We start from the raw sequence: 24,070 nt of genomic DNA on the forward strand, positions 1-24,070 counted from the left end.
TTTGAAGCATGCTCATCTTTTTGTTTGTTTGTTTGTTTGTTTGTGATTCGTTTTGTATTTGAATATAACTTCATCCTATGGAAATCTGTTCACATATAATGTCTCAAAAGTCGTGTTTGTCAGACTTGGGTTCTGGGTCTTAGCAACAAGAATATGACCAGCAAGGACATGATCCTGAAGGAGTCTGAATGGCAGAGCAGAGTCAGCACATCATACGCTCCAGAAGGCAAAAAGTCTAGTATCTCTCTCTGGTTCTGGAATGAAACTGACTGGAACCTGGCTTCACCGCTTATTAGCTGTGAGACCTTGGGCAAACTTATCTCACCTATTGGCGCTCTTTCTCTCCAGTTGTAAAATGGTCACTTCCTACCTGATGCAAATACTGTGAGAATGTATATGTGGTACACACTGAATGGTTTTAAGCTGTGATTGTAATTATTGTTTCTGTTATCATCTTTATCAGGATGTGACACTTCTTTTTAGGACACTTGGCCTTCATACAGTTTTATAAAGTTATTAATAAGGAGAAATTTGGTACCTATGGATACAGAGCCAAGAAGTATATCAGAGCATGGTTGGAACCAGAGGGTTGGTTCCAGAGTCTGTATTCTTCACTGCCTGACAATTCCTTTCTTTCTTCCTCCTTCCACTAGGCCTTCTTTTGCCTCTAAGGTTCTCAAAGTTTATCGCAATTTTACTGGAATCCTGTTTTTATTTTTCTCCAAATTATTAAAAAAGAGCTGTTTGAGCCTGAGTAAGTCAATTACCTCATCTGGGTCTTCGTTTCTTCATTTGTAAAATGAGAGGATTAACTTTATGGAATTCTACTGTTAATTCCAGCTCTAAAATTCCATGACTCTAGAGAGATGAACTGCTTCCCCCTACAACACAAGGTACTTTGTCTCTTCAGCTTTTTTCTTATCCCCTGAGGCAGAACTACAGCAAAGACATTGAGAGTTTGGGGCTCTGACCGAATTAGCTTCAAATTCAGGATTTGTCATTTAACTGCTGAGTTACTTTGGCCTGGAAAGTTGATTAACACTTCCCAGTTTGTATTTCCTCATCTGAATTTTCCTTGACAATCGGGATATCCAATTCTGTATCCAAAAGGGAATTTAGCTAGCCAGGCTGAACCGAACCCCTTCTGAAGGGGAATTATTTGATTTGCTCATCCCACTCAGGGTTGGAAATGACACCAATGAAACATTGGGCCATTGAGAATGTTCCCTTTTTAAAGTTTAATATGTATTTTTTAAGTCATGGAGACAACATTTGATTATTTAATGTGTAGACATCACTAACTAGGTCTACCAAGGCAAAATGGGCTGTTAGTTTCCAGGAGGCCTGATTAAGAATAGATGTGAATGAGACTTAGGATTAGGACTTCCTGGGAAAAGTAGGCTTGAGGTGAGGTGTGTGACAACAGACATCACTTTAAGGAAGTTTAGAACGCCATCTCCAGTATCCCAAGAAGCTGCCTGAGTTGGGTGACAGCGGTCTGGGAAGGTGAGCATGAACTAATACCACAGCACAGTGAGTCATATTGGTGACTTAAAAGGACTCAGACTCAACTCTAGTGAGAGGACAAGGTCATTATCTTGTCTTAGTGTGGGTGGGGACAGAAAAAAAAAGGGTCAGGCCCAAGAACAGCAGACTGTCAGGTGAGATGGAAGTAATTCGACTTGCACCACAAGTCAGGCTTCCTGGAAAGTTAGGTAGGAAATTGGGGATTGATTAAGACTAGTGGTAACAGGTGTATCTGACAGGCAACATTTGTAGATTTTTGAAGATCAGAGTTAGTTAGCAGAGTTTACTTTCACAAACAATAGAATTCTTAACTTCTCCACAGCAGATGCCGTTTGCTGTCTGCTGCCTCTTCCTCCTCCCCCTCTTCCTCTTTCTTTCTTCTTTTTAATTTTATTGTGGTAAAAATACTTAGGAGATATAACCACTTAACAGCCTTTTAAGTGTATAATGAAATATTGTTATCTATAGGCCCAATGTTGTATAGCAGATCTCTAGAATTTATTCATCTTGCGTAAATGAAATTTTATACCCATTGATTAGCAACTCTCCATTTTTTTCCTCCCCACAGACCCTGGAAATCACCATTCTATTCTTTGTTTTAAGACCTTGACTCTTTTAGATCTCATATAAGTGGAATTATTTGTATTTGTCTTTCTGTAACAGGCTTATTTCATTTAATGTCCTCAAGATTCATTTATATGGTTTCATTTTTTTAAGGCCAAATCAAGTTCCACTGCATATATACACCACTTAAAAATCCATTTATCTATTGATGGACATTTAGGTTGTTTCCACATCTTGGTTATTGTGAATAGTATTGCATTGAACATGGGAGTGTTAATATTTCTTCAAGAACTTGATCTCAATTATTTTGGATAAATATCCAGAAGTAGGATTGCTGGATCATATGATAGTTGTATAACTGTTTTTTATTCTCACTGTCAGTGCACAAGGGTTGCACTTTCTCCACACCCTCACTAACACATGTCTTTTGTGTTTCTGATAATAGCCATCCTAACAGGTGTGCAGTGATATCTCATTGTGGTTTTGACTTGCATTTTCCTGATGTTTAATGACATTGATCATCTTGTATGTATTGGTCATTTGTAGGTCTTCTTCAGAGAAGTATCTATTCAAATCCTTAGCCTATTTTTTAATTGGGTTATTAGGTTTTTTTCTATTGAATTGTAAGAATTTATTATCTATTTTAGAAGTCAACTCCTTACCACATATATGGTTTGTAAGTATTTTCTTCCATTCCATATGTTGTTTCTGTCGATGGTTTCCTTTGCTATGCAGAAGCTTGTTAGTTTGATGCAGTCCCATTAGTTTATTTTTGCTTTTGTTGCTTGTGTTTTTGGTGTCATATTCATGAAATCATTACTAAAACCAATATCACAAATCTCTCCTCCTCTTTTCTTGTAAGATTCTTGAGTCTTTAGTTCATTTTGAGTTAGATATTGTTTATGGTATATGAAAGGGTCCTTGCCTAGTTCCTAATTTTACAGGGAAAGCTCTCAGTTTTTCATTGTTGAGTATAATCTTAGTTGTGGGCTTTCCATACATGACCTTTACTATGTCGAGGTAATTTCCCTCCATTTCTAGTATGTTGAGAGTCTTTATCATGAAAGAGTATTGAACTTTATCAGATGCCTTTTCTGCATCTATTTAGATGATCATGTGATTTTTATCCTGTATTTTATTAATGTGGTATATCACATTAATTGATTTTCATATGTTGAGCCATCTTTTATCACAGGGATAAATCCCAGTTGGTCATGGTGTGTGATTCCTTTAATGTACTGTTGAATCCAGTTTCCTGGTATTTTGTTGAAGATTTTTTTATCTATGTTCATCAGGGATATTGTCCTGTAGTTTCCTTTTCTTGTGGTGTCTTTGTCTGGTTTTGGTATCAGGGTAAGTGCTGTCTTCATAAAATGAGTTTGGGACAGTTTTCTTCTCTTCAGTTTTTTGGAAGAGTTTAAGAATGATCGCCATTGATTCTTCTTTGTTTCATATGAATGTTTATTTTTGAGAGAGACAGAGACAGAGACAGAGCATGTGAGGGGGAAAAGCAGAGAGAGAGGGAGACAGGATCTGAAGTGGGCTCTATGCTGATAGCAGAGAGCCTGATGAAGGACTCAAACTCACGAACCATGAGATCATGACCTGAGCTGAAATTGGACCCTTAACTGACAGCTACCTAGGCGCCCCGTGCATTAATTTGTCTTTAAATACTTGAGAAAATTCATCAGTAAAGTCTTCTAGTCCTAGACTTTTCTCTGGAGAAGGTGTTTTCTAGCTAAAGGTTTGTTAATTTTATCTTTTCAAAAAACCAACTTTAATTTTCTTGACTTTTACAAGTGTTTTTCTACTCGTTGTTTCCTTTATGTCTGCTATAATCTTTATTGTTTCCTTCCTTCAGCTAACTTTGGATGTAGTTTGTTCCTTTTCTTCTTTGAGTTGTAAAGTTAGGTTGTTTATGTAAAATTTCTTTTTTAATGTAGCTGTTTGTTGCTATACACTTCCATCCTCGTACTGTTTTTGCTGTATCTGTCAGCTGTTTCACCTACTACGCATTTAGTTTTGTTAAAGTTTATAGTTTCTTAAAGTTTATAGTTTCTTTTTTTTTAATTTTTTTAATGTTTATTTATTTTTGAGAGGGACAGAGACAGAATGAGAGTGGGTTAGGGGCGGAGAGAGAGGGAGACATAGAATCCAAAGCAGGCTCCAGGCTCTGAGCTGTCAGCACCAGAGCCCGACGCGGGGCTGGAACTCACTGAGCTGTGAGATCATAACCTGAGCCAAAGTCGGACACTCAACCGACTGAGCCACCCAGGTGCCCAAGTTTATAGTTTCTAAGGATATGTGTTTATTCTATTTATGTTTCCAGATTTTTGGGGGGTTGGTACTTCCTTTTTGAAAAAGTTCTTTAAAGAGTAAAATACACAAATGATAAACTTTTAAAAATTATATTAAAATGTATATAGTAGATTAACAACAACCAACTAACAAACAAAAAAACTCTTTCCAGATCTTTCTAGCTTTATCTCTGCAGAAGCATCTATTCTTGTTGGTTTCTTGTGTATCCTTCCTTCTTTTATGATTTAGATTATTAAGTTCTAGAAGAAACAATTATAGAATATTTTGCTTTCTGTGAGCTGTTCTACAACAGCTCTTGTTCAAAGGCAGGTGATCCAAAATTGTAGCATGAATCATGGATAGTCCGCAGGTGTGTCCTATTTGGGACATCCCAACTAATGTCATGTTTTTACATTACTGCTAGCTTAGTTTGTATTTTATTTTATACTCCATGGGTTTAGGCATTTAAGAATTTGATTACATCACCCATGTTTGAAGGAAATGAAAAGAAAAACTGACTTTAATATTTCTGTTTATTGTATGTTTTCCCCCCCTACTTAAATTCTTTTAATTATATAAGCAAATTGGATCTCATTTTATTTTCTTATTGTATGACTTCTTAAAAATAATAAATGTTGTCTTTCTCTGGTTAAGTATGAGACTTGTGGTAGTATTGACTGAAAAAAAAAAAGGTTATTTTAATCTTTAATTATACTTAGAAATCAAATCCTAGGGCAGGCCTCAAACTTAGGTACATCAGAACCACTTTGGGTGGCTTGCCACAAATGTTGATTTTTTTTCCAGATCTCTTTTCTTCATATTCTACTTACCCCTCCATTCCTACCAGAGTCCTATTTAGTAAACTTGATATGGAGCCCAAGAAGGTTCTGAAGGAGATAATCCCTAGGTCATATTGGAAACACTGCATATTGGACCAACTCCAAGCCTATTTGAGAAAACTTTCATTGTTTCCAACTATAAACTTTGTAACTTTCTGGACAACAATCATTTTTGCTTTTTGTTTTAACCTAAATAAAATCAATAATGATGAAGCTTTCTTTTAGAATTTGAGTTGACAGTATTTTGAAATGGAAAATTTCTTATCCTTCACTGTTGGAGAGGAAATAGCAATGCTGGAGTGGTTCTGACCTTGAGTGGCGTTATTGCACAGATCGAAAACAGCAGAACATTTGAAAGCAAAATTGATGCCGCACTTTGTGGAAAACAGATCACAGGAAACTTCACTGATCAAATGGAAACTGTACTGAAAATAATTAGTAGTAAAGTTATTTACTACTTATTTTATAAATGTTACTACGTGACATAGGCTTATGCTCGTATATAGGGCAAATTCCTTTTCAGTTACCTAGATAGTTGTGTTGACTTTTGTTATATTGGACGCTGTCACATAAGAACTATTAGCTGGGATGAAAATGTTATATAGAAATTCTCATCATAATGACCTGAGTCAGAAAGAGAGGAGCAACACAAACATACAAAGCTTGTGGCAGTGTGTAATTTGGGGTATGCTAAGCTGAATGATCCCCAAGATGTGGCTCATGGACAAAATGTGGCCCACTCTATTTTTGTGTGGCCTAGTAAATGCTAAGAATTGTTTTACATTATTAACTGGTTGAGAAATAAAAAAGAGAATATTTAGTGATATGTACAAATTACATGGAATTCAAATTTCAATGTCCATAAATAAAGATTTATTGGAGGACAGCCATGCTTATTTGTTGGTGTAGCATCTATGGATGCTTTTGGCCTCAATAGCTGAATTCAGCTGCTATAACAAGGAACATATGGACTTACAAAGCCTAACATTTATGACCTGGCCTTTATAGAGAAATGTTGTAGAGTCTTTCACTTCTCTATTAAAAACTGACATTACTTAGAATGTAGGAATTGTAGGCATCAGAATTTCAACCTTTTTGAAATCAAGGAATCGATCCCATTTACAGTTGCACAAAAAAACATAAAATACCTAGGAATAAATCTAACCAAAGAGGTGAAAAATCTATACACTGAAAACTGTAGAAAGCTTATGAAAGAAATTGAAGAAGACACAAAAAAATGGAAAAAATTCCATACTCCTGGATAGGAAGAACAAATATTGTTAAAATATCGATACTACCCAAAGCAGTCTACATATTCAATGCAATCCCTATCAAAGTAACAACAGCATTCTTCACAGAGCTAGAACAAATAATCCTAAAATTTGTATGGAACCTGAAAAGACCCCGAATAGCCAATGCAATCTTGAAAAAGAAAACCAAAGCAGGAGGCATCACAATCCCAGACTTCAAGCTATACTACAAAGCTGTAATCATCAAGACAGTATGGTACTGGCACAAGAGCAGACACTCAAATCAATGGAACAGAATAGAGAACCCAGAAATGGACCCACAAACGTATGGCCAACTATTCTTTGACAAAGCAGGAAAGAATATCCAATGGTATAAAGACAGTCTCTTCAGCAAGTGGTGCTGGGAAAACTGGACAGCGACATGCAGAAGAACCTGGGCCACTTTCTTACACCATACACAAAAATAAACTCAAAACAGATGAAAGACCTAAATGTATGACCGGGAGTCATCAAAATCCTTAAGGAGAAAGCAGGCAAAAACCTCTTTGATCTTGGCCTCAGCAACTTCTTACTCAACACGTCTCTGGAGGCAAGGGAAACAAAAGCAAAAATGAACTACTGGGACCTCATCAAAATAAAATGCTTCTGCACAGTGAAGGATACAATCAGCAAAAGTAAAAGGCAACCAACAGAATGGGAGAAGATATTTGCAAATGACATATCAGATAAAGGGTTAGTATCCAAAATCTATAAAGAACTTACCAAACACCCAAAAAACACCCCAAAAAACCCAAATAATCCAGTGAAGAAGTGGGCAAAAAACATGAATAGACACTTCTCCAAAGAAGACATCCAGATGGCCAACCGACACATGAAAAAATGCCCCACATCACTCATCATCAGGGAAATACAAATCAAAGTACAATGAGATACCACCTTACACCTGTCAGAATGGCTGACATTAACAACTCAGGCAACAACGGATGTTGGTGAGGATGCGGAGAAAGAGGATCTCTTTTGCATTGTTGGTGGGAATGCAAGCTGGTGCAGCCACTCTGGAAAACAGTATGGAGGTTCCTCAAAAAACTAAAAATAGAACTACCCTACGACCCAGCAATTGCACTACTAGGCACTTATCCAAGTGATACAGGTGTGCTGTTTCGAAGGGACACATGCACCCCCATGTTTATAGCAGCACTATCAACAATAGCCAAAGTATGGAAAGAGCCCAAATGTCCATCGATGGATGAATGGATAAAGAAGATGTGGTGTGTGTGTATATATACACACACACACACACACACACACACACACACACACTGAAATATTACTCGGCAATCAAAAAGAATGAAATCTTGCCATTTGGAATTACGTGGATGGAACTGGAGGGTATTATGCTAAGTGAAATTAGTCAGTCAGAGAAAGACAAAAATCATATGACTTCACTCATATGAGGACTTTAAGAGACAAAACAGATGAACATAAGGGAAGGGAAACAAAAATAATATAAAACCAGGGAGGGGGACAAAACATAAGAGACTCATAAATATGGAGAACAAACTGAGGGTTGCTGGAGGGGTTGTGGGAGGGGAGACGGGCTAAATGGGCACTAAAGGGGCACTAAGGAATCTACTCCTGAAATCATTGTTGCACTATATGCTAACTAATTTGGATGTAAATTTTTAAAAATAAAAAATTAAATAAAAAAAAGAATTTCAACCTCTTTCCATCTTCAATCCACTCTTTAGTTAGCTTTTTATTTCTCTGTAAAAACTTTATGTTTAGATTTTTACTTAAAAAAACTTACCAGGAAAAAACAACTTCTTAATTTCTCACTATGTTTTGTTGCAGAAACATGTGGAATTCATTCAAAATACATGAGAGCTGTCTATCCAACCAAAACCTTCCCAAATCATTACACTATTGTCACGGTAAGTGTTTGGCCCAGTGGCAAGACTGACAGGCCATAGACAGGCAACTGACCACGACAGACATGCTTACACAGGAAGTGGCTGAGCCCCATGTCACACACACATTTCAGAAGCACATGTGGCTTCATTCAGGCTAGGAGGTAGCATCTCATTGTGAGGCCATCCAGTGCTCTGAGATCTTACGTATGAATGAACGTCCCAGCAATAGGCTAATTCACCTGTGTGACAGGCCAGGATAGCTTCTTGGATGTGAGAAATACCATTCTCCTCTGATCTTTTGATTTGCCTCCACTTTTCTGAGTCTGCTGGGAATTGTAGGTTATGTGTGAAGACAGCCACTTTGATGTAGGAAATGTCTTTTTTCCCTAATCTTTTCATTGTATTTAATTTGACAAAGACTTCTGTTTCGTAAATAAATGCATGCTGGCTATAAGTCTTTAGATAAAGGAAATAAACCAAGTGAATTCTCCTTAATGTGTAATAAGATGTAAGTGAAATGATCAAAATGAACTCAAGGGCAAATTAAATTTTTTAACATTTATAGATTTACAACACATCTTAAGGAGTCCTCTACCTCAGACTTTATTACCAAAGGATATTATGTCTTTACCACTTTGCATTTACTCTTTTATTACTATAGGACAGTAACTATAACTTATTTAAATTTTAACCCTAAAGTAACAATGTCTAATGTATGCAATGTATATATATATATTATGTGTGTAATATATGTATAATATATATAACATGTTATATATATATATGATATATATATGATATATATATATTTGCATATATATATGCATATATATATGCATATATATATGCAAATATATATATATGCATATATATATGCATATATATATATTTGCAGATTTTACCTAAATATTTGAGTTTCCCAGCTCACATATTCCCAGTTGAGGTCTAAAAGGTGACACTCTGCCTTTCTTGTTTTAACTCTCATATAGTAAACAAACGTTTTCACAGTGTACTGACTATATGTGTATTAGATAAGCTTTACTCAGGCATGAGTTATAGTGAACCAACAATATATATTAAATGATAATTTTTAAACAGAAATAGACAAAACAAGATTATGTATTGATCAGCAGATAAAAGTGTTGTGACTAGAGGCTTGCACCTTATTTTCCCTAGGAGCAATGGTTCAGTATTCACTAATTCAGTGTTTGTAGCAACTTTATAGAACATAATTACCACAGATAACAAGAATTGACTACTAATCATTAGGGAAATGCAAATAAAACCACAATAAGATATCACCTTACACCTATAAGGATGGATAGTATGAAAAAGACAACAAATAACAAGTATGGGCAAGGATGTGGAGAAAAAGGAACCTTCACGCACTGTTGGCAGGAATGTGAATTGGAGCCTTCACACACTGTTGGCGGGAATGTGAATTGGTACAACCACTGTGGAAAGCAATGTGGAGGTTCCTCAAACAATTAAAAATAAAATTCTATAAGATACAGTAATTCCACTATTGGGTATTTACCCAAAGAAAATGAAAAGACATATAAAAACGAGCATTATTTGCAATAGCCAAGATATAGAAGCAACCTAAGTGTCCACTGATAGATGAATGTATAAAGAAGATGAGTTATATATGGCATATTACCATCTGTAAAAATGAATGATATCTTGCAATGTGACAACATGGAGGGACCTAGAGGGTATTATGCTAAGTGAAATAAGTCAGACGGAGAAAGACAAATGCCCTATGATTTCACTTATATGTGGAATCTGAAAGCCAAAACGAATGAACAAACAAGCACAAAACAAAATAACAGAAACAAATCATAAGTACAGAGAACAAACTGGTAGTTGCCAGAGGGTAGGGAGTTGGGGAGAATCCGCAAAATATATGAAAGGTATTAAGAGGTATAAACTTCCAGTTATAAAATAAATAAGTCCCAGGGATGAAGAGTACAGCATAAGGAATATAGTCAATAATTATGTCATAATGTTGTAAGGTGACAGATGGTAACTACACTTACCATGGTGAGCATAGTGTAATGTGTAGAAGTGTCAAATCACTGTGTTGTACACCTGGAACTGCTGAAACACTGTATGTCAACTATACTTCAATAAAAAGAGAATTGACTATATGTGTGCATATATACATAAATATACACACATTATATATAACACATATGTATGGATATATGAATAAGGTGTTATACATAAGTGGATCCATATAGTGATGTTCTGAAATAAGGACCCTAAAATCTATCTAGAAATAGTTAGAAATGCATGGGATATCATAGGCATTCAATAAAATGTGTGGAATAATTGAATAAATATGTGTTAATGGATTGAAAAAAAAATAATTGGATTGATGGATAAGTGGAAGGGAAGATGGAGAGAAATTTGGCAGGCTCCCTTCTAAAGTGCTGGTAACATACTTTAACCCCTTTAGCCAAGATATTTGATACTTAAAAGCTTCTAAGTAGTACATTTCTTGCTATTATTGCCAGTATAACCAGTGGCTGATCATTATTATAATGTAAGAAACTTTAATTAACAGTTATTAATCACATAAGAGTTAGATTAATGTCATTAGCACAAGCCATCTGCCTAATATCATTCATTTCCTGCTCTAGACCATGGTGGAACCATGCCTATACTTACACTTACACCTATACCTACACTTACACCTACCTATACCTATACCTATACCTATACCTATCTACATACATACCTGTACCTATATCTGCACTTATACATACCAATACCTACACTTGCACCTATACCTGCATATATACATATACATGTATATATATTTGGTATAGGTTCAGACCCAGGGGTTTTGTATTGAAAACTGTATGACGTCTTTCTAAGACATGAGTTATAGATCTTATGATATTTTAATTTAAAAGTGATTGATATATTCTTTTAAATCTTTTTTGAAATTATCATTTTAGGGATTATATCCAGAATCCCATGGCATCATTGATAATAATATGTATGATGTAAACCTCAACAAGAATTTTTCACTTTCATCAAAGGAGAAAAACAATCCAGCTTGGTGGCAAGGGCAACCAGTATGTAGCATCTACGTGTGGCATCGAAATAATCTCCATTTTTCAGTGTGATAGTGGATCACTTTCCTTTCTGCACTTTTACATGATCTTTCTAATTTCTAAGTGTGGGGAGTAATGGGAAGGTGTTTCACCATTTATAATTATAATTTAAATCATGTAAATATTCATGATTGTTCACTTAACTTGCCTTCTGTTGAAACTTGGATGTAGTATTCTAAACATAACAATCTAGAGGTTTCTCAGAAGGGTTTTCTGTTAATTTCCTCCCCCCCTTTCTGTTTTATACTTCTTTAAAAGCAAAAGAGGAACTATACAGTTTTACCAATTTGAAAAAGAGTGATCTTTCTTACTACCTTAATATGTACTTGACTTTTGGGGTGGATCCCTATGTAATTAAATTTTGTGAATGTTAATTAATATTGTTTAGTTGCTAAAAAATGGCACCATTTCTACAAGTTCTACCCAAACAGATTATTCTTTTGACTTCCACTTACCTTAAGTTTTCTCTTCTTATAGATCTGGCTGACAGCAACGTATCAAGGTTTAAAAGCTGGTAGCTTCTTTTGGCCTGGATCAGACGTCGCTATCAATGGCTCTTTTCCTTCTATATACATGAGTTATAACAGGTAGTCATGAAGATATGATTGCTCCTACGCAGGCATGATTACTAACCTTGGTAGTAATTCTATTTTTCCAGTTGTTTGGGTCAAAAATCTTTTTTTTTAATTTTTTTTATTGTTTATTATTTTTGAGCGAGAGACAGAGACAGAGAGCAAGCAGGGAAGGGGCAGAGAGAGAGAGCGAGACACAGAATCTGAAGCAGGCTCCAGGCTCTGAGCATTCAGAACAGAGCCTGACGGGGGGCTTAAACTCACAGACCGCGAGATCATGACCTGAGCAGTAGTCAGCGGCCCAACCGACTGAGACACCCGGGCGCCCCTGGGTCAAAAATCTTGAAGTTATCATTGATTCCTCTCTCTTACATCCCTCACCTGATCTGTCAGTAAATGCTTGTGACTCTAATTCAAAATGTATGCCATCTATGAACTTTTGTTATTTCCAGCATTACTGCTGTGGTTGGAGCAACCATCATCTTTTGCCTATATTATTTTGCCTATATTATTGCACTTTCCCCATCTCCCTGCTTCTATTCTTGTCTCCTACCATCTATTCTCTATCTACCAACCAGAATGTTAACTTTAAAAAACAAGTCCAATTACGACGTTCTTTTGCACTAAAAACTTGAATGGCTCCCTGTTTCACTCACAGTAAAAGCCTTCAGGGTCCTATTGGTATGACCCCAACCACCCCACTGTGTCTCAGACCTTGTCTCCCATTATTCCACCTGGTGCTGACCTCCTGAGTAGGCCTTAACACATCAGAACTGTGCCTTTGTGTGGGCTGTTCCCTCTGCCTGAGATAACTCACTCCATGTATCTCCATAGCCTGCTCTGTCACCCTCTTCAGGCTGTTGCTCGAAAATTACTTTCTCAATATTGTCTTAGCCTGATTAAACTAAGATTTCAAATTCCAAACCATCCCCCACTCTGAATTCTCACCTTACTGTGCTCTGGTGTTTCTTTTATCCTTAGCATTTGTCACCTTGTGATACACAATAGAATTTATTTATGTATCAGATCTATTGTTTATGTTTGTCTTCACTAGAATGTCATCTCTAGGAAGGAAAGCATCTTTGGTTTTCCCACTGATAAATTTTGTTTAAAATTAACAAATAGGTGCCCAATATACACAAATGTATAAATAAATGAAATAAAAATAAACCGAATGGATAGTAATTAATGGTCTTTATTTCAGTTGGGGGAAAATCGGAAGATGGAAGGATGAGAAAGAAAGAAAACAATATATATTTAATTTACACTGAGACAAACGTATCTCTATATAAGTATTGAAAACAGGAATCCCACTGAGTAATACTGAATCCCCTTCAGTATTCTGATCATGTATGAACATAAAATGGACATCTGAAAATATTAACTGTCTTTCTGAGTAGGAATATAGTGGAGTTATTTTTTTTATTTGAGTCATTTTTGAAAATTATTTTTTTCTCTCCTTTTCAGAAGTATCCCATATGAAGAGAGGATCTTTACATTGTTGAAATGGCTGGACCTGCCCAAAGCTGAAAGGTATTATTTAGAATCAGAGAAGTGCTGGCACGCTGGGATATCTGAGAGTATAAAATGCAATTATTTCTTTACTTTAAATGACCACTTCTGAAAGAAACTTGGCATTTTCTTTTTTAAGAAATTTTCAAGAATTATTCCTGAGAGCAGTTGAGTTGAGTTTTTGCTCTTGAGAATGTGACTGGCACTATGGGGCAATAGAGATAGAGCCAGTACCAGGAGTAGAGGCAAGTAACACAGAACCTGATGTAGACGGGAGGCAGAATGGCGAAAGGGTCTGAGACTTCATTATGAGGATTGATTCATGGAGCTAGAGGTGCCAGAGCAAGGCCCTGTAAACAGTCCTGAGTCAGAGCATCCTGAAAGAGAGCAACATGTCAACAGTGCCTCAGAAACCAGCCATCTAAAGAAAGAATTCAAATGGCAGAACAAAGAGTGGGTGGAAAGTCAGAGACTGGGAACTATAGAAGGCTGAGGCACACCAAGAGAGGTCTTAGCAGAAAGAATAAGGGAGATTGTCATAAGTGAGTCAGACCAACGCTCATGCCCAGGAAGGTCTTACTTCCTGTTAGGAGTACCTCCCCTCTGGGCCAAGTGGAACGACGGGGCCTGGATGAAGACAAGGAGGCCAGAGAAAAGGAAGGAAACTGCCACCAAGTTCTAAACCTATGCACTTGCCAAATCCAACCCGTAGGTTTATTCCAAGTTGATAATGTCTTTCTCTGCTTCAATTTTACCCCTAGACCTGCTTTTTATACCATCTATGTGGAAGAGCCTGATTCTGCAGGACATAAAAATGGGCCAGTCAGTGCCGGAGTAAGTTGGTTTTATTGAACAAATATAAAGTCATCTAGCCCTAACCCACAAAGTAAAATATTCTTTAATTCTCACTGAATACAAATGTATCTGATATGAACATGAAGACATTAAAATAGCGAACAGTCTAAAAGTATCTCTACCTTATTAAAAATTTTAAAAATTCCAAAAAAAATTAAAAGTCTAAAAGATATACCTGGTTTATGACTACATCTTGATTCATTTGATAAACATTCATTGAAAACTTAGATGTAGCACTATTATTTCATACAGTGGAACCATCAAGGCTAGATACTGCATGCCAATTCAACATGTTAATGTAGCTCATTCCAAATTAAGTCACTTGCAAGTATGTTGTGAACTATCCAGCTGTCTATTCACACACTATGTTCCATTCATAAGATCCTTATAATTGGACTTTATATTCTGGTGCCCCCAGCAGAGTCCTTCCTCTCCTGGGCCTCCATTAAAATTGAAGTAGACTTTTAAATATTAGTTTTGCCATTATCTAAACCATTATGTTACATTTTTACTACAGAAATAAAGACCTTAAATATTACTTAAAAAAAAAAGTCATCTCCTTTATTGCTGTTATTATTGTTACACTGAAGCCTGTATTGTCCTGGACATAATGGAAAGCTATGAAGGCCTCCATGAGTATGGAGGCATTTTCCTGCTTCATGGAAACTTATTTAACAGTTATCCTCCATTGGAAAACAAAGCATATTTCTTCTGGTACCCTGACTTTGTGGTTTATCAGAAATGCCCTTCTTTTTTCCCATTAAACCAAAATGATTCCTGATACAAGGCCTTGCTCAAGTCCTACCATTTTTAACCCATTAGTCCTCCATATTCCAACACCACTTCGGTGATATCCCAGAATTTAACATTTAATCAGGCTATTTTAAGGGTGAGTGGCATAGTAACTATCTGAAGTACATTCACCACTTCTTTTCTGTTTTAATTCTTATCCACACTTGATATGGTTAATTGTTTTGAGAGGGGACACTATAATCTGTATTTGTCTGACCCATACAGCTGAGTTAATATTAGGCACCGTATCTTTTTTTCTAGTCAATTCTCTAGTTTAGCTCCCAAATAAATTTTAAGTGTAGTGTTGAAAAGTGCCGCAAAGGAAAAGATCAAGGTGCCCTGAGGGGTGATTGAGGAGCTCCTAACTAGTCTGAGGAGAGGCAGGGACTGTGACTGGTTAGAAAGTTCTCTGAATAAGAAAAAGGAAAAAAGTTCACAAACAGCCTGGTTGAGGGAGGAGGTGAGCATGGTAGAGGAATGCACAGAATGAACAAAGGGACAGACAGGCAAAGGGACAAATAGACATGGTGATAATGGTAAGAATGGTAATGGCAGTTAACTCTTCTTGTGTGCTCCTCTGTGCCAAGTATTGTTTGGAACGCTATGAGGATTATCTCCCTCCCATGTCTGGAGCACTGTGACCCAGGGGGCAATGGCTAGAAAGAAGCCTAGAGAAGGAGGCAGGCACCAAATCATGCAGATCCTTGTTGGCCATGTAATGTGCAAGGGAAGCACTGAGGCATTTTAATCAAGAAAGCAACATGACCAGATCGGGTTGTATCTAAAGATCAGTTTTACTATGCAAGAGGAGTGGGTTAGAGGGAACAGAGGAAGGTGGGGAGAGATGGGTTAGCTTTGCAACATTCCTGAAAAGAGATAATTGCACCTTGAACTAGGGTAGTGGCAACCATCATGGGAGGAAGGAGTTGCATTTGAGATTCATTTGGGAGATAGACCTGGCACGGCTTGGTAGGATTTGGGTGGTGGAGTGGAGGATCAAGGACAGTTGTCAGATTGCTATCATTAGCTGGCAGGTGTTTCCATTTACATCAATGAGGCGACTGAAGGGGGTCAATTTTGAAAGAGAAGATCTTGTCGTGGTTAAGGGGCTTGTGGTGTCCAAATGAAGATGCCCAGAAGGCAATTGAATATGGATTGAAAGCTCCAAGGGGATGAAATCAGGCAGCTTGGCAGCATGTAGAGGGTGCATGGAAGTGAAGATGTCCTAAGGAGAGAGTGAAAAGTGAAAATAGAAGGATTAAGACCATGCCTCATTTAAAACTTTAGAAGAGGCAAAATGGATGGAGAACCTGGAAAGCTTTATGGCTTTATTGCTGTTATTATTGTTAGTCATATACTTTAGTTTGGAGTGAATGTGACATAATTTGAAAGCAAAAGGCTACTTTAGTTTGTTCGCTCACTCTTTTTCAAGCTTATTAACTTCTACATTTTTCAGTCATTGATACTCTCTTGCTCTTGCTCTGCTATCCTTTTAAGGTCTACTTTTAATAGTTTCTGGTGGGCGTGATGTTGTGTTAGGCATTCTTAGGGGTTGAAGAAAATGAAGCCATTACCCAGAAACTATGTTGAAAGGGCAAATAAGTAATGACTTAATGTATAGCAAGGTTTTGTTTTAAGAAACCTTTAAAATTTTGGTAGCTGAAACAGTGTTTATGGGTGCCTGGCTCAATCGGTTGAGAATCTGACTCTTGACTTAAGCTCAGGTAATGATCTCATGGTCACGAGGTCAGGCTTTGTGTTGGGATCTGTGCTGGGTGTGGAGCCTGGTTAAGATTCTCTCTATCCCTCGCCCTCCACCCCTCTCCAACTTGCATGCTAGCAGTCCCGTGCACGTGCGCTTTCTCTCTCAAAAAATGAATTAAAATAACAAGTGTTTATTTTTTTCTCACACCTACATTTTTTTTTAAATTTAGGGGCTCCTGAGTGGCTCAGTCCATTAAGCCTCCGACTTTGGCTCAGGTCATGATCTCACAGTTTATGAGTTGGAGCCTCGCATGGGGCTCTGTGCTGACAGCAAGGAGCCTGGAGCCCACTTCCAGTTCTGTGTCTCTCCCTCTCTCTGCCCCTCCCCTGTTCACACTCTGTCTCTGTCTGTCTGTGTCTCTGTCTGTCTCTGTTTCTGTCTCTGTCTCTCTCTCTCAAAAATAAACAAACATTAAAAAAAAATTAAAAATGCAAATCCAAGTTGGTTAGCATACAGTGTAGTCTTGGTTTCAGGAATAGAACACAGTGATTCATCAGTTAGATGCAACACCCAGTGCTCATCCCAACAAGTGCCCTCCTTAATGCCCATCACCCACTTAGCCCATCCCCTCACCCAACACCCCTCCAGCAATCCTCAGTTTGTTCTCTGTATTTAATAGTTTCTTATGGTTTGCCTCCCTCTCTGTTTTTATGTTATTTTTCCTTCCCTTCCCCTATGTTCATTTGTTGTGTTTCTTAAATTCTACATGAGTGAAATCGTATGAGATTTGTCTTTCTCTGAGTGGCTTATTTTGCTTAGCATAGTACACTCTAGTTCTATCCATGTTGTTGCAAATGGCAAGATTTCATTCTTTTTGATTGCCGAGTAGTATTCCATCGTGTATACATACCACATCTTCTTTACCCATTTGTTAGTAGACATTTGGGCTCTTTCCATAACTTGACTATTGTTGATAATGCTTTTTAAACATTGGGGTGCATGTGCCCCTTCAAGTCAGCATTTTTGTACCCTTTGGATAAATACCTAATAGTGCAATTGCTGGGTTATAGGGTAGCTCTATTTTTAATTTTTTGAGGAACCTCCAGACTGTTCCCCAGAGTGGCTGCACCAGTTTGCATTCCCACCAACAATGAAAAAGTGTTCCCCCTTTCTCTGCATCCTTGCCAACATCTGTTGTTTCCTGAGTTAAAAACAACAGTGTTAAAATGGGAAGAGTATTGTGACCTGGTATAGCTGGAGAAGGTTTTATGAATTAGGGATGTAGAAGGTGGTGGAGAGATTTAAAGTCTTGTGAAACCAGGAACTTCTTCTTTTTTTTAAATGTTTATTTATTTTTGAGAGAGAGAGAGAGAGAGGGAGACAGAGAGAGAGAGAGAGACAGAGTGTGAGCAGGGGAGGGGCAGAGAGAGAGGGAGACACAGAATCCGAAGCAGGATCCAGACTCTGAGCTGTCAGCACAGAGCCTGGCGAGGGGCTCGAACTCACTAACTCACCTGAGCTCAAGATCTTGACCTGAGCCAAAGTTGGGCGCTTAACCAACTGAGGCACCCCAGAAACTTCTTGATACCAAATTTGTTTCAGTAATTCTCTAGTATTGAAGTTGAATTAGGCACAGAATGTCCTGATGGGTCTTGAATAACCTTAAGTAATGTTCTAATACTTTAACAAGTTTCACCTGTTGACTCCTGATTGAAAAACAAGTTATTACATGTTAGATGGAAAGAAAAGTTAGGAAGAAAAATTCAATTTGGAAAGAAAACTGAAATTAAGAACAGATCGACTTAATTCTTGATAATGCTCATGTACATGGTAGAATGATTCTACAGCACTGAGGACCTCCACTTTTGAGAAAGTGTCATAGACTCTGGGTCTAAAGTTCTCTCTTGTCTAGTAAAAGAGCGGGATGCAGGATTGAAAGCGAGAGATGGCTAATGTCCAGGAAAAGACAAGAGCCCAGAATAAGGGTCCTTGCCCTGTATTTATTCGGCTCATAAGGCTTACAAAAGTGATGGATGTATACAAAGAGACAAAGAAACTGGTAACATTAACTTGGGGCGTGAGGGAAAAGGGGATTTTTGAAGATTTATGGTGTTTGGGGTTTGGGTCAATATAAAACAAAATCTGGGCGCTGGGCAGTCGGGAGTAAGGTTGGTTACAGGGGACATGAGGCAGCACCTCTGTTTATCTTTGCCAGCCTAGGGGATGAGACAGATAGGGGAAATAACCTCAGGGTTAATAAGGCATCTTTTCTTTTGTTAACCATCTCCGCTCTGGGCTGCTTTGCCTGCAGCACAGGGGTCCAAAGTCCAGTTCGCCAATTTACCTAACCTGGCCCTATCCTCCTGTGAAAGCAGCTTTTCTGCATAGTACTTCGACCCTGAATATCTAATCTTGTTTATTTCATACACCTATGTATTGGGCACCTTTGTGCCATTTCTATTTCAGGCCTTTGCCTCTCCCTCTCTATTTTGGGGGCTCTGCACCCCCTCTCTACTTTGGGGTGCCTTTGAACCCCCTATTCTTGGGGTGCCAATCTGGTTTACCCAAACTCGGGTGTGAGCATTTCATGACTTCGTATTTCTTTATGCCTTGTCAACCCATTGGTGTAAACCCGGGGGATCCCTAAGCTTATCCCCCACAAGAAAGCATGTGGAGGTAGAATACACAGGAAGGATGTTGTACCTATTGAAAAGCCCACTATGTTAATGCTGCATAGAGCTTCCTACTAGCAGGATCCTCTGCAGTCTTGAATTTCATTTTACAAAAGGGAATGTTTGGATCCAAAAAGCAACTGTTTATTGAGGGTCTTAGCATTGAACTCATTTTATCAGGATTGATTTTACTGTTTCCACAATATCCACTGTGAAAGTGAAGGATCATGATTCCATGTGAAACAAGCAAGGTTTTCTACCCAGACTTGGTTTACCCCAAAGCTGCAGACATTTCTATTCCTATTTATTATCTTACCACCCCCCAAAATGCTCACTTGTGGTCTGTCACAGGGATTTCTCTTCTTTCCTTTGTCTGGGTTAGAGTAAGGGGCTGGCATCTAGTCATTTTACAGTCAGCAATATGTGCCATCTGTGGAGTGGATATTGTGTGAAAAACCCTATGCTTGGAAAGCGTGTGGTGAGTTAGGTTGCCCGGTTCCTTCCCTGCAGGAGCTCACACTCTTCTTGGGAGGCAGACATATGCACAGATGATTTCAAATCTGTGGAGAGTCCAATGGTAACAGATGCCAGCGTGCTGGGAGAGGACAGAGAAGGGGCTATTACTGCATTTGGGAGGAGTGAGTAAGGTGACTGTGAAAAGGGACATAATTATGCCATGACATTGGGCGGGAACCATAACTCATGCTCGTAAACCAGAGTGCATGGTCACCGTAAGAATGAGAGTCAGGAAAGTTATCTCCGAGTTGATGGATTTTAGCAGTAGATAGAGCTGGTTTGAAGTCAATTCTGTTCTATCCCTTGCTAACTGTAGGACCATAAACATGTTATTTAAAATTTTTAAGCCTCAAGTTTCCTGGTATTTCCAACTGGAAATTCCAGATGGTGGAAGTAGCACCAACCATGCATGTTTGCCATGACAATTTCATGAGATAATGTACTAAAGCTCTTAACAATAATTAGCTTGTAAAATTCCTTCTCAAAAAATAAAAAAAGCAATAATTTTTATAATAGTACTATAAGAGATTACACATTTTCCCCCAATCCATTTGCTATTACAGTTTCCTCTTCACTGAAACAAATAATGAACAGTTAGTCAATTAAAAGTTATTCATTTAAGGGACACCTGGGTGGCTCAGTCAGTTAAGCATCTGACTCTTGATCTCGGTTCAGGTCATGATCTCACAGTTTGTGGGATTGAGCCCCATATCAGGCTCCCTGCTTGGGATTCTTTCTCTCCCCCTCTCTCTGCCCCTTCCCTGCTCATTCTCTCTCCCTCTCTCTCTCAAAGTAAATAAACTTAAAAAAAAAGTTACACACTTAAAATAGTTTAATGTACTATGCTGATAAGGTGTAGAAAAATTTTAAAACACAAAAGAATATAAGCAATAAAATAAAAATGAACTCCAATTCACTATACAGAGACAACCATTGTTAATAGTCCCTTGATATATTTCTTTTTCGTTTTCTGTGCATGTGTGTTTACTAAGGAGTGCTAAATATATTTAAACATGAAAGGATTATGAAATATCTATGGGTACATACAGTTTAGTTTTAATATTTTATGTTTAGCATTGTATTTATGAGCAGTTCCCCATGTCATGGTTTTTTAAAATACATTTTGAAATGTTTGTAAGCGTGTGTGTGTGGCATATTTATTTTTATATTGAAATTGAAATTTATTGAAATTTTATATTTTAAATTGAAATTAGAAATGAATGAATGAATGAATGAATGAATGAATAATCAGTAAATAAATAAATAAATAAATAAATAAAGTGATGAATTAGTCCTAGGTGTAAATAGCCATTTGTACTATAAGTGTTTATGAGGACAAATTTCCAGAAATAGAATTGTTAGGTTATAGGGTAGGTCCTTTTTTTAACGCTCTGGTTAGGCATTGTCACATAATCCCTCAGCACCCAAATAACCATGTGGACTTCTATAGAAGTGTCTGTGGACTCCCCTCTCCAGCATTGGGTATTATGATGAAAGCCTTTGCAGCTGAATATTTGTTGAGGCAGAACATTTTTCTCAGATACTAATTGGACAGTAGTCTATATTCCTTTGTGGAAAACATGGTTTACTTTTTTTTATTTGCTTATAGAAATTCAGGGAATTGGTATTTGGTAAATGTGGTAGCACAGTGCTGGGCTCTGATGTCCTATTTCAAAATCCAGAAATATCAGAGAAGGAAATGTGTTCAGTTTTTACTCACTCCCTTGGATAATGATTTCATCAATTAAATTTTAATTTATGAAGACAGTCTTAACTCCATTTTTTTTCCCTTAGGTAATTCAAGCCTTACAGTTGGTAGATAAGACTTTTGGAATGTTGATGGAAGGCCTAAAACAGCGGAACTTAGACAATTGTGTCAATATAATCCTTTTGGCCGACCATGGTACGCTTTTTTTAAAAATTATATTTTATCATTGATGATATCTTCTCACTTCAAGGAGCATGCAAAAAGCATAGTGATATTTTAAAGTCTATACTTCTAGACCTAAAGGTTCTCGAACAAGCAAAGAATGCGTTTTGTGGTAGGCTGTGATGAATACGATACTAAAACTAAAATTTCTACTTTAATTATTTTAACATTCATTATGAAAATCCATCCTTATACTTACTTTTTTGTGAAAATGGAGGTCATAGTACTTAACAGAGATATGGTTGGGTTGTTAGTCAACCAAATATTTTTTGAGTGCCTACTCAATGTCAAGTACTTTCCTAGATACGGTGTGGTTGGAGGTATGTAAAGCAGACATAGGCCTTTTCTAGATGGGGTGATACTTTCTACATTAGTCAAGCTAAGCTCCAAAGGCTTTAAAGGAACCAGTCAAGGAAGAGAGGAGGAAAAGGACCATGTCTACAGAACTCTTGTTTTTATTTTAGGACATCAAGATAATGAGAAACAGAGTAATTTATTTAAAAATTTCTGAAATGTTTTCTTAACACATTGACCTATTGTTTTAAAATTAAAGGGAACCATTTTAATGTGCATTTTGATAAAAGATATTATAAAACATGAAATAAATTTATAAATAAATATGAAAATAAAAATTTAAGGGCAGTCTGAAGAATCTACAAATAGAAGAGGTTTTAACTACCAAATCTTTTTTTTAAGCACATGCTACTTATATAAAGTTAAATAATACATCTAAGATCTAATGAGCTTTCTACAGAGGATTTTCTTCTTTGAAATTAATTGATTTATGTTGAGCAAATGATCTGTTTATAATTCTTGCTTATTCTTCTCTGATCAATGCGACCCTTCTCCTCCACTGCCAGGATTTTTAAGATCTGCCATTTAGGGTGAAATAATAGGTTAAATTAATATAGATTCTCAGTGAAACTTAGTTTGAGATCTGCCACATAAAATATCTCTGATTTGACATCATGAAAGACAACTAATTGTTACCATCTATATGCATTCAGTGGATTTTTTTTTTTAATTCAGGAATGGATAAGACTTACTGTGACAAGATGGAATATATGACTAATTATTTTCATCGAATAAACTTCTACATGTATGAAGGGCCTGCCCCTCGTATCAGGTCTCGTAATATACCTCAGGACTTTTACACTTGTAAGTATGAAGACACCCATGTGAAAAACGGGGTAAAATTGAAAGTGTGTAACCATAACTTCCTGATTCTGAGGATATAGGGATTGCCAGACCCCCTCTTCTGTCTTCTTGGGAAGACCACACAGAAGCAAATAAGAAATCCCTGTCCTTATTTAAATATCATCAGCCTATAAAGTCTATGGTAATATCAAATATCATTAGGTAAAAGTATACTCTACTTAACTATATTAATACCAATAAAATATTAATACAATCAAATGTTACTATTAATAAAATATTGATATTTCCATGTAATTATTAGGTTATAATTAAAACATCAATTAAACATTAATATTACAAAAATATTAATATATTCTACTTAATCGTTAGGTTAAAACATATTCTACTTATACGTTAAATTCTAAAATAATTCTTTCCTGAAAATAATTTCCTATTTAGGGACACCTGGGTGGCTCAGTCTGTTATGTGTCTGACTCTTGATCTTGGCTCAGGTCATGATCTCAGTTTGTGAGATGGAGCCTGGAGCTTGGGACTTTTCTCTCTCCTCTCTCTGCCTCTCCCTGGCTCATGCTCCCTTTCTCTCTCTCTCTCTCTCTCTCTCTCTCTCTCTCTCTCAAAACAAATCAATAAATTTTAAAAGAATTTCTTATTAATTTTACCAGGTCATTGTCATTAATAAATGTATGTGTGAAATTCATCTGATATGTTCACATTTGTAATGTGGTTTATTTATTTATTTTTTTCTTTTGAAACAGTTAATTCTGAAGAAATTGTTAGGAACCTCAGTGTAAGTATACAGTGTCCTAATACATATATCTAAGTTAATATAATGTCCTTAAAATCTG

At 37.0% G+C, this 24,070-nt stretch overlaps 1 protein-coding gene across 1 annotated transcript in view; it reads left to right on the forward strand.

Annotated features, from left to right (window-relative positions):
* The window catches only part of ENPP3 (ectonucleotide pyrophosphatase/phosphodiesterase 3), a 74,726-nt gene that overhangs the window by 16,391 nt on the left and 34,265 nt on the right, over positions 1–24,070 (forward strand). Inside the window, exons 7-14 of the mRNA XM_043592385.1 lie at positions 8,330–8,409; positions 11,355–11,474; positions 11,991–12,100; positions 13,553–13,618; positions 14,359–14,431; positions 21,932–22,040; positions 23,097–23,225; positions 23,981–24,012. Coding sequence (XP_043448320.1) covers positions 8,330–8,409; positions 11,355–11,474; positions 11,991–12,100; positions 13,553–13,618; positions 14,359–14,431; positions 21,932–22,040; positions 23,097–23,225; positions 23,981–24,012 — 719 coding nt within the window. The remainder of the gene's footprint in view (positions 1–8,329; positions 8,410–11,354; positions 11,475–11,990; positions 12,101–13,552; positions 13,619–14,358; positions 14,432–21,931; positions 22,041–23,096; positions 23,226–23,980; positions 24,013–24,070) is intronic.

Source organism: Prionailurus bengalensis, chromosome B2 (genome assembly GCF_016509475.1).
Source record: "Prionailurus bengalensis isolate Pbe53 chromosome B2, Fcat_Pben_1.1_paternal_pri, whole genome shotgun sequence".
Classification (NCBI taxonomy): domain Eukaryota; kingdom Metazoa; phylum Chordata; class Mammalia; order Carnivora; family Felidae; genus Prionailurus; species Prionailurus bengalensis.